This window comes from Mesocricetus auratus, unplaced genomic scaffold (assembly GCF_017639785.1).
Source record: "Mesocricetus auratus isolate SY011 unplaced genomic scaffold, BCM_Maur_2.0 contig_11638_pilon_obj, whole genome shotgun sequence".
NCBI classification, from domain to species: Eukaryota; Metazoa; Chordata; class Mammalia; order Rodentia; family Cricetidae; genus Mesocricetus; species Mesocricetus auratus.
The window spans coordinates 17,520-28,835 of record NW_024431783.1 but is presented as its reverse complement, the minus strand read 5'-3'; the positions used below and the strand labels follow the sequence as shown (position 1 = coordinate 28,835).

Here is an 11,316-nt window from a genome sequence, read left to right as displayed (position 1 = left end):
TAGATGTGGTGGGTGGCTCTGAAAAGAGCCTTTGGGTTTAGGATAGTGCAATAATCAGGAGCCTGTGGAGTCTAAGTTTAAGAGTGCTCTCCGCGAATGCGACGAGCCAGGTGGATGTCTTTCGGCATGATGGTCACCCGCTTGGCGTGGATGGCACACAGGTTGGTGTCTTCGAACAGCGCCACAAGGTAGGCCTCGCAGGCCTCCTGCAGCGCCATCAGCGCAGAGCTCTGGAAGCGCAGGTCAGTCTTGAAACCCTGGGCTATCTCACGCACCAAGTGCTGGAACGGCGCCCTGCGAATCAGCAACTCGGTGGTCTTCTGGTAGCGGCGGATCTCACGAAGCGCCACGGTGCCTGGGCGGTAGCGGTGCTGCTTCTTCTTCACTACGCCAGTAACCGGTGCAGTCTTGCAAGCCACATTCATAGCTAGCTGCTTCCGTGGAGCCTTGCCTCCCGTCGACTTCCGCGCTGTCTGCTTGGTGCGTGCCATCGTGAAGAAGCTCCTTTGTCCTCTGCTCCTCAAGTGGGCTAGGTGCCTTGAGGGCTCGGCTTTTATAGAGCCCACTGCATTCCTATTGGTCGCCCACCAGGTGTCGTGATTCATTACTGCACTCTGGTTGGCCCATGTGGTGATCCTCTTTACAGCCTGCCCCTCCGGGTGGTCTTGCCACCAGGACTGTTAATGGAGGCTGTCTCTGTAGGCGTGCAGCATGGACTGTAGAAAAACTCAAGCTGTTCTTAAATTTTTCTTTTTTTTATTTTTACAATCCTGCCTCAACGGTCAAGTCACAAAGAACCTTCTAGAACCTCTGGGTGTTTTCCTGAGTTTGTGATATTAGACCTAGAACAGTTTAAGGACTTCCGGAGCAAGGGCTGGAGGTGGTTCAGCAGTTAAACTGTCTGTTCTTCCAGAGGACCAGTGCTCAACACCCAGCACCCACATGAAGGCTTGCTTCCACCTTAATTCACCTCAGGGGCTCTCAAACTGTCTTCTGCTGGGACCAGGCATGCAAGTGGTGCAGAGTATGTAGGGGAAAAGGACGAGGCAAAGAAGCACACCCTGAGCAGAGACAAAGAAACACACTTTGGCCCTGCAACCAGAACTAAAGAAATGGTCCCTGACCCTGAAACCAGTGCCAAAATAACACACCTAGTCCTTGGCATCAGAGTCAGTGAAAGAAATGCACCCTGATCCTAAAATTGGAGTGAAAAGGCTAAAAAGGACCAGAGAAAGAAACACACTTCGGCCCTGAAACCAGAACAAAATCTCACCCTAATCCTGTGCAGAAAACTAGCCAATCCTTGAGCAGGAGCTCTAGCCAATCAGAGCTCAGCACTAAATCTGAGCAATCCCCACCCTGGAAGCCCCATATAAACCGTGTGTCTGTACAGCTTGTGGCTGTTCGTGCTACCCTGCTGTCCCCTGCTACTCTGGCAGAGGGCAGCCATTCTCCTGGATTCTTTCTTCCAATAAACCCCTTCAATGAGCTTTGGGTGAAAATCTTTTGCGGTGGAGACAGCAGAGGCCATCCTGGGCAGAGCAGAGCAGAGCTAGCAGGGCTGTAACCCTTTGGCCAGGGAAAGCTTCTCTTGGAAGAGCTCCAATCTGTGCTCTCTGCTCTCAGGGAACAGAGCAGAACTGTAACAACTTCTCCTGAGAAATCTCCTGACAAGCAAAACTGCAACACTGAGCGTAAATCCTCAGCTGGACGATGCTGTCCTGCCTGAGGGGAGCCCATACACTGGGGAAGCCTTTCCCTGAGGCAGGGCTGTAAGCAGCTAAGCTTACAACAACCTGTGGTGGTCCTTCTCTCCTGAGCTCCAGGATACCTTTCCACCTGAGCTGTGTAAGACTCAGTAGTCTGTGACTCCCGAGCTCCAGGATACCTTTCCACCTGAGCTGTGTAACACTCAGTATTCTGTGACTCCCGAGCTCCAGGATACCTTTCCACCTGAGCTGAGTAACACTCAGTATTCTGTGACTCCTGAGCTCCAGGATACCTTTCCATCTGACCTGTGTAACACTCCATATTCTGTGACTCCCGAGCTCCAGGATACCTTTCCACCTGAGCTCTGTTATACTCAGTATTCTGTGACTCCCGAGCTCCAGGATACCTTTCCACCTGAGCTGTGTAACACTCAGTATTCTGTGACTCCCGAGCTCCAGGATACCTTTCCACCTGACCTGAGTAACACTCAGTATTCTGTGACTCCTGAGCTCCAGAATACCTTTCCATCTGACCTGTGTAACACTCCATATTCTGTGACTCCCGAGCTCCAGGATACCTTTCCCTCTGAGCTGTGTAACACTCACTATTCTGTTACTGCCCAGTGCCAGAATACCTGATCGATCCAAATTCCACCTAAATGACAATACAGTATGCACATAAGCCAAATGCCTGTGATGCTAAGGTGTCTCTTCGTTGGTAGATACATGGTGTCTATCTGGTGACCTACTCTCTGCCTTGCTCTTCCTGAGTAGCTTTTTTTTTCCAATACAGGGTTTCTCTGTGGCTTTGGAGGCTGCCCTGGAACTAGCTCTTGAGGACTAGGCTGGCCTCAAACCCACAGAGAGCTACCTGCTTCTGCCTCCCAAGTGCTGGGATTAAAGGAGATTGCCATGACTGCCTGGTCCCAGTGGATTTTTAAAGCTCCACTCTGCGTGGCTGGGGGAACAGAGAGGGAGTAGAATGGTTCTCAGTCTAAGGATCCTTGGCAGATGGGAGAGAGGAGGTCCTAGTGGGATATTTCTTAGTGCTGAGCAGTGGCTTGCTCCTAAAGAAGGTGACGTGCCTCACGGCTGTTAACCCTTGCTTATGTCTAGCCTATTTTATGGTTGCAATCCTGGGAGAGATTTTTTGGATGGGTTCCCCATTCCTTATTGGGCTACCGTAAAGGATCTCACTGTTTGTTCCTACGATGGACCACTCCACTCATGGTGGTTTGTCGTGGCATATGACCCACTGCCCTAGGCTCACCTGGCTCTCACCCTCTTTGAGCAGAGCTGGGGGAGGAGGAATCCTTGAAGACTGAGGGGTTGTGCAGTTGCCTTGGCTCCTTGGCAAGGGTTGGGTGAGTTTGTAAGGGAGAAAAGTCAGCCCTTAGAAGGCACAGCAATTAAGACACTCAACTTCTTATGCTGATATTTTCAATTTAAAATATGTTTATTTACTTTTTATTATACACCTTGGCCAAACTTTCCTTTCCCTCTTCTCCTCCCAGGCCCTCCCCCAGTCCTTCCCCAGACGCCCTCCCCCCAATCCACACCTCCTCTGTTTCTGTTTAGGAAAGGGCAGGTCTCCCATGAGAATAAACAGAACATGGCATATTTGATGTTGAATTTTACACTCTTTTGTAAATAAATTGTGTCTCACATAAATAATCATTTATCATAGATGTTGAAGTTTATCAAATGCCATTTCTGTATCTATGTAGTTGATCATATGATTTTTGACTATGCGCCTATGTGCTGAATAACATTCATTGATTTTACTAAAATATATTGTACAATCTCTATGTCTCTGTAATGATGTCAGCTTGGTTGATGTAGATGGTCTTTTTGATGTGATGTTGAATTCACTTTGCATTTTGCATCTGTGTTCATCAGGGAGACTGGTTAGCCATCAGCAATTTTCTTTTTTCTTTTTGCGATGTCTTTATCTGGTTTTGGATTCAGCATACTACTTGCTTCATTAAAATGCTCTAGACTACAGGGGACATTTCATTAAAATCAGGAATAAGGTGTGTTTGCCCACTTTCTTAAATATATATGTTTTTTAAAAATCCTCAAACCGTGTGCCGAGTATTGGTGGCGCAGACCTTTAATCCCAGCACTCAGGAGGCAGAGGCAGGCAGAACTCTGTGAGTTCCAGGCCAGCCTAGTCTACAGAGCGAGGTCCAGGACAGCCTCCAAAACAATACGGAGAAACCCTGTCTCCATAAACAAACAACAACAACAACAACAACAAAAAACAAAAAATAAAAAGAAATAAAGAAAGGAAGGAAGGAAGAAAGAAAGAGGCAGTGTTGAAATTCTGTGCTGTTCTGGACACTACCCAGCAGACTTCCCCCGCAGCCACTCAGGCCCCGGGGTTTGCAGTCAAGACACACTGAGGTAAGGGGAGGCAGTGGAGACAGTGGGTCATTTTCCCTCAGGGTCAAGCATGGGACCCTGAGGACAGCATCTGCAGGTCTAAGGCTGGACTGTGCCTTTAGGGTCCTTGTCATATACAGCTGCCAACAGTACTGGTATTTACTCCCTTGGGTCCAAAGAGAATTCCATAGCAAGGCTTGTGGCAGCAGGGCTGGCCTTCATTCTCAGCATAGCCGCCAGGGGTCAGTGTCTTGGAGCTGCACTTCCAGAGCAGGATGAGCTGGTGGCAGCAGGTCACATTCTCAGCAAAGCACACCCTCTTGTTGCATCGCAGACAAATATTGTGTACCCCAGTGAATGTCGTGAAACTAGAGGCTTTGCTGGGACAGTTCGGGGTCCGCTGGTCTCCCGTTCTTTGGTTCGCACCACAGGGACCTCAATGGGGCCAATGTTACCTGAGGCCTGAGGGCTCTCAGTCAGAGGCTTCTCGTAGATGGAGGAACCATGGCGCCCTATATTCAAGCCTTTGGGTCCAAACAATGTGGCATACACAGCAGGGTTTGTGGTAGAAAGGTTTCCCATCATGCTCAGCATGGCCCCGGGAGGTCAGCGTCTTGTTGCAGCGCTCACACATGAGACAGAACTTGTGCCAGTCCTTGCCCAGGGAGCTCACCTTCTCAGAAAAGTACACGGTCTTGTCACAGCTGGGACACTTGGAGGTCATGGTTGGCGCGCTCGGCCGGGCTGCGCCCTCCACCCGCGCTGGTCTCTGCTTCAATATATATCTTGAATACACCTATTTCAATATAGTGTCTGAAGTCTTAGCTAAAGTAATAAGAGAAAGAAATAAGAGGGATACAGACAGGAAGAGTCAAATTATCCACATGTGCGATGATATGATTCCCTACCTAATACATTATATAAGAAAACTTGTAGATTTCACAAGTACTTGCAGGAAAATGGCAGGATACAAAATTATCACACAAAAATCACTAGATGTACAAATAACAAACGTGTTGAGAATTAAATCAAGAAAACAACACCATTTTCAGTTGCCTTAAAATATTTTAGCGGCTAAAAACATGGTTCAGAGAGTAAGAGCACGTGATAAATAAGAAGAGAACCTAAGGTTGAAATTTCAGAACCTATATTTTAAAAAAAGGCATGCCTGGCTATGTGTTCATAAACTTAGCATTTTTAGGGACAGAGACAAGAGGATACTGAGGCTTGGTGGTCACCAGCCTAGCTGCAGGCTCAATTTGCAACCCAGTCTCAAAGGAATGGATGGACAGTGATGGAAGCACAAAAGATTCTACATAGTCAAAGAAATCTGAACATAAAAAGAATACTGTAGATATCATGAAAACTGATTCCAGGTTATACATACAGCGGCAGGAACAAAGTAGCATGCTAATGGCACAAAAAGAGACACGCAGATAAATGGAATAGAAGAGAGGACCATGATATAAACCCATGTGAATACAGCCAACTGATTCTAAAGATGTACAAAAGTGCATTGAAGAAAGGTCAGGGCTCTCATCAAATGATGCTGGGAGATCTGGCTATCCATATAAAGAAGAATGAAGCTAGATCCCTGTCTGTTAGCCTATACAAAAGTCAACTCCTAGTGCATCAGTGTCAATGATATAATACTTTAAACTCTGAAACTGTCATGAGAAAAAGGAGAGAAAACACTTCAAGCACAAGCAAGGACTCCTGAGAAGGACTCTACTTGCTCAGAAAATAAGCATAACAGTCAACAAATGGCACTCATGAAGTGAAGAAAGTTCCAAGCTGCGAAGGAAACAACTAAGACAAGAGGAAGCCTGAAGAATGGGAGGAAGTCTTTGCCAGCTGCATAGCAGACAGAAGCTTAATACCGAGGATGCACAAAGAGTGAAAAAAAAACCTACAGAAATCAAACACCTCAATCAAAGCAATAAACAGATAGTTCTTTCAAAGGATACAGCAAAATGTAAAATAAATGCGTGAAAAATTGTTCAACCTCGGTATCTGTGATGGTTAATATTGATTGTCAATTTGGCAGGATCTAAAATCACCACAGAAAGGAGCCCCTAGACGAGTCTGTGAAGGATTATCTAGATTAGGTTAATTAAAAGCTAACCCCAGGGATTCATCATTCTGTGGCCAGAGTCCTGGTTGCATCAAAAGGAGAAAGGTAGAGGAACATCAGCGTTCTGTCTCTGTGTCCTAACTGGGAATCGGTGTGACTAGCTGCCTCACACTCCTGCTGTCGTGTCTTCCTCAACCTAAATCTTCAGTTTGTGAGCCAGAATAAATTCTTCCTCCCTGAAATTCTGCTTCAGATACTTTGTCACAGCAACAAGAAAAGAAATGGATGCATTGGTCATTCAGGAAATTCAAATTATTTTGAGAGTCCATCTAATTGTAATCATAACGGCAGTCTTTAAGAAAACAGATACAGCCCAATGTAGTGGCACGTGCCTTTAATACTATCACTCAGGGATGCAGAGACAGGCAGATCTCTATGAGTCTGAGGCCAGCCTGGTCTACAGAGTGAGTTCCAGGACAGACAAGGCTACACAGAGAAGCCCCGTCTCGAAAAAGCAAAAACACTTGCATGTGAGGTTCTAGTAGTGCTTGCGTTCCTGCTTCATCTTCACACTTTCCTGCTTGTCCTGTAATGGGAACTGAGAGTATTTCTGAAGACCAAAAAATTAAAAAAAAACAAAAAAAAACCACCATATCCATCACTTATGCAATCTGCTTGCTTGATCTTTTTTCAAGACAGGATTTCTGTGTGTGTAGTTCTGGCTGGCCTCAAACTCATAGAAATCCACCTGCCTCTGCCTCCCAAGTGCTGGGATTAAGGGTGTGTGCCACTGCCACCCATCTGCCATCTGCTTTCTTAAATAGTGTTCTCCGGAAGAGTGGATTGAGGGTAGCAGATTTAGTAGAAATCAAATTTTGATCCTTACTCATCTCTTTTGTTCCAGAGAGAAGCTCTGTTGATTAGCTAGTGTGGGCCTTTTAATTCTTTGTTGCATTCAACCAACCAACCAATCAATCAATCAATCAATCAATCAATCAATCACTTCTATTCTACCAAGTAGGTTCTGGGGATCAAACTCAGGTCATCAGGCTTGGTAGCAGTCACCTTTACTGTCTGAACCATGTCACCAGTCCACGTGCATTTTTTAAGGAGAAAATTGGGTTTCCATTTTCAGCTGAACTTATGAGCTGTGGATATTGCTCAGATACGTCTGTCTGTACTTTTTTAAGGAAAGCAAATATATTTTTTGAAAATAATTTTTCTCTCCCTGGGGATTTACTCAGGCTAATGAAGAGAGTTTTCCTTTAAGGTAGGACCAATATATCTCAATATTTAGCCATATCCTCTGTTATATCAACTGGCAATATATGTTTATCATTTGTTTACCAGAAAAGCAAACAATCTGGGGTATATGAAAAATTCTTAGTAGGCTGTAACAGATTAATAAGAGGTCTCCAAATCAGAGACTTCCTTTGCTTTTTTGAATATCTGCCTTCTCTGAAAGGCACATGATTATTGTGAAATGGTACCAAACTGGTGTATTTTGTGGGTGGGTGGGTTTCTAGACAGGGTTTCTGTCTGGCTTTGGAGGCTGTCCTGGAACTCGTTGTGTAGTCCAGGCTGGTCTGAACTCACAGAGATCCTCTTGCCTCTGCCTCCCTAGTGCTGGGATTAAAGGCATGTGCCACCACTGCCCAGCAAAATTACTGTATTTTTTTAGCCTACCTGCCACATGCATCTTCTATGCCAGTCCCTGAAACTGGCTCCCTAAACATTGTCTGTGTAATTCCTATTATTTGCACACTGCTGTTTTGTGTTTGGGATGTCTTTCTTCCGTTCACTTACTACAAGCCCATATACTCATTAACATCACGTAACATACTAAACTTCCCTATTAATTAATTACTGAGTCAGTAGAAATGTTCGTATAAGGTCCCAAAGAGCAAAATACCTGGCCTGTTTATTCTTGAAGACATCCCATGCATTCATTGTGATTTTTTTAAGGTTTCAAAGGTTTTATTCTGAGGCCAGCTTTTAAAAGCAAAAAATTTGCATATATTTTCAATTATCGATCAGATTTACATACAAGGTTACAACCACTTTTTTAGATGTGGTGGGTGGCTCTGAAAAGAGCCTTTGGGTTTAGGATAGTGCAATAATCAGGAGCCTGTGGAGTCTAAGTTTAAGAGTGCTCTCCGCGAATGCGACGAGCCAGGTGGATGTCTTTCGGCATGATGGTCACCCGCTTGGCGTGGATGGCACACAGGTTGGTGTCTTCGAACAGCGCCACAAGGTAGGCCTCGCAGGCCTCCTGCAGCGCCATCAGCGCAGAGCTCTGGAAGCGCAGGTCAGTCTTGAAACCCTGGGCTATCTCACGCACCAAGTGCTGGAACGGCGCCCTGCGAATCAGCAACTCGGTGGTCTTCTGGTAGCGGCGGATCTCACGAAGCGCCACGGTGCCTGGGCGGTAGCGGTGCTGCTTCTTCTTCACTACGCCAGTAACCGGTGCAGTCTTGCAAGCCACATTCATAGCTAGCTGCTTCCGTGGAGCCTTGCCTCCTGTCGACTTCCGCGCTGTCTGCTTGGTGCGTGCCATCGTGAAGAAGCTCCTTTGTCCTCTGCTCCTCAAGTGGGCTAGGTGCCTTGAGGGCTCGGCTTTTATAGAGCCCACTGCATTCCTATTGGTCGCCCACCAGGTGTCGTGATTCATTACTGCACTCTGGTTGGCCCATGTGGTGATCCTCTTTACAGCCTGCCCCTCCGGGTGGTCTTGCCACCAGGACTGTTAATGGAGGCTGTCTCTGTAGGCGTGCAGCATGGACTGTAGAAAAACTCAAGCTGTTCTTAAATTTTTCTTTTTTTTTATTTTTACAATCCTGCCTCAACGGTCAAGTCACAAAGAGCCTTCTAGAACCTCTGGGTGTTTTCCTGAGTTTGTGATATTAGACCTAGAACAGTTTAAGGACTTCCGGAGCAAGGGCTGGAGGTGGTTCATCAGTTAAACTGTCTGTTCTTCCAGAGGACCAGTGCTCAACACCCAGCACCCACATGAAGGCTTGCTTCCACCTTAATTCACATCAGGGGCTCTCAAACTGTCTTCTGCTGGGACCAGGCATGCAAGTGGTCCACAGTATGTATAGGAAAAGGACCAGTCAAAGAAACACACCCTGAGCAGAGCCAAAGAAACACACTTTGGCCCTGCAACCAGAACCAAGGAAATGTTCCCTGACCCTGAAACCAGTGCCAAAATAACACACCTAGTCCTTGGCATCAGAGTCAGTGAAAGAAATGCACCCTGATCCTAAAATTGGAGTGAAAAGGCTAAAAAGGACCAGAGAAAGAAACACACTTTGGCTCTGAAACCAGAGGCAAAATCTCACCCTAATCCTGTGCAGAAAACTAGCCAATCCTTGAGCAGGAGCTCTAGCCAATCAGAGCTCAGCACTAAATCTGACCAATCCCCACCCTGGAAGCCCCATATAAACCGTGTGTCTGTTCAGCTTGTGGCTGTTCGTGCTACCCTGCTGTCCCCTGCTACTCTGGCAGAGGGCAGCCATTCCTCCGGATTCTTCCTTCCAATAAACCCCTTCAATGAGCTTTGGGTGAAAATCTTTTGTGGTGGCGACAGAGCAGAGGAGACCCTGGGCAGAGCAGAGCAGAGCTAGCAGGGCTGTAACCCTTTTGCCAGGGAAAGTTTCTCTTGGCAGAGCTCCAATCTGTGCTGTCCGCTCCCCAGGAGCAGAGCTGAACTGTAATAATTTCTCCCGAGAAACCTCCTGCCGAGCAAAACTGCAACAATGAGCGAACATCCTCAGCTGGAAGATGCTGTTCGGCCTGAGTGGAGCCCATACATTGGGAAAGCCTTTCCCTGAGGCAGGGCTGTAAGCTGCTATGCTTACTGCAACCTGTGGTGGTCCTTGGCTCCCGAGCTCCAGGATACCTTTCCACCTGAGCTGTGTAACACTAAATATTCTGTGACTCCCTAGTGCCAGAATACCTGACCCATCCAAATTCCACCTAAATGCCAACACAGTATACACGTAAGCCAAACGCCTGTGATGCTCGGGTCTCTGGTCCTTGGCAGCTGCATGATGTCTATCTGGTGACCGACGTTCTGTCTTCTTGTTCCCAAGTAGCTTTTTTGTTTGCTTTTTTCGATATAGGGTTTCTCTGTGGCTTTGGAGGCTACCCTAGAACTAGCTCTTGTATACCAGGCTGGCCTCAAACCCACAGAGAACTGCCTGCCTCTGACTCCCAAGTGCTGGGATTAAAGGAGATTGCCACCACTGCCTGGTTCCCAGTGGATTTTGTAAGCTCCACTCTGCGTGGCTGGATGAACAGAGAGGGAATAGAATAGCCTCAGTCTACGGATCCTTGGCAGATGGGAGAGAGGAGGTCCTAGTGGGATATTTCTTAGTGCTGAGCAGTGGCTTGCTCCTCTATAGCAAAGTGACATGCCTCAAGGCTGTTAACCCTTGCTTATGTCTAGTGTATTTGGTGGTTGTCATCCTGGGAGAGACTTTTTGGATGGGTTCCTCATTCCTTATTTGGCTATCGTAAAGGATCTCATTGTTTGTTGCTAGGATGGACCACTCCCTACATGGTGGTTTATGGTGGCATCTGTCCCACTGCCCCAGGCTCACCTGGCTCTCACCCTCTTTGAGCAGAGCTGGGGGAGGAGGAATCTTTGAAGACTGAGGAGTTGTATAGTTGCCTTGGCTCCTTGGCAAGGGTTGGGTGAGGTTGTAAGGGAGAAAAGTCAGCCCTTAGAAGGCACAGCACTTCAGACACTCAACTTCTTATGTTGATATTTTCATTTTAAAATAAGTTTATTTATACAACCTGGCCAAGCTTTCCTTTCCCTCTTCTACTCCCAGGCCCTTCCCCAGCCCTTCCCCAGTCCCAGTCTCCCCCATCCACTCCTCCCCTGTTTCTGTTTAGCAAAGGGCAGGTCTCCTATGAGAATAAACAAAACATGGCATATTTGATGGTGAATTTTACCCTCTTTTGTAAATAAATTGTGTCTCACATAAATAATCATTTATCATAGATATTGAATTTTATCAAATGCCTTTTCTGCATCCATGTCAATGATCATATGATTTCTGACTATGCGCCTATGTGCTGAATAACATTCATTGATTTTACTAAAATATATTGAACAATCTCTATGTCTCTGTAATGATG

At 46.5% G+C, this 11,316-nt stretch overlaps 1 protein-coding gene and 1 pseudogene across 1 annotated transcript; both read right to left on the bottom strand.

The window, feature by feature from the left end:
- Positions 1-7: 7 nt before the first annotated feature.
- Positions 8-8,855, bottom strand: LOC121138262. The gene is made up of 4 exons (XM_040741010.1): positions 8,322-8,855; positions 4,645-4,798; positions 4,258-4,374; positions 8-677 (listed from the first exon to the last, which is right to left on the bottom strand). Exons 1-4 carry the CDS (start codon positions 8,837-8,839, stop codon positions 78-80), a joined length of 1,389 nt encoding a protein of 462 aa, XP_040596944.1. The 5' UTR covers positions 8,840-8,855; the 3' UTR covers positions 8-77.
- Positions 4,194-4,818, bottom strand: LOC121138263 (annotated as a pseudogene).
- Positions 8,856-11,316: the final 2,461 nt, after the last annotated feature.

Bases quoted from the DNA above. Each gene is read 5' to 3' on its own strand.
- LOC121138262 (XM_040741010.1), bottom strand. From the start codon at position 8,839: ATGAATCACGACACCTGGTGGGCGACCAATAGGAATGCAGTGGGCTCT. The intron at 4,375-4,644 runs GTATGCCACATT...TGCTGCCACCAG, and splicing joins TCTACCACAAACCCTGCTGT to CTCATCCTGCTCTGGAAGTG. The intron at 678-4,257 runs GTAAATACCAGT...CTCCATTAACAG, and splicing joins TTCTCTTTGGACCCAAGGGA to TCCTGGTGGCAAGACCACCC.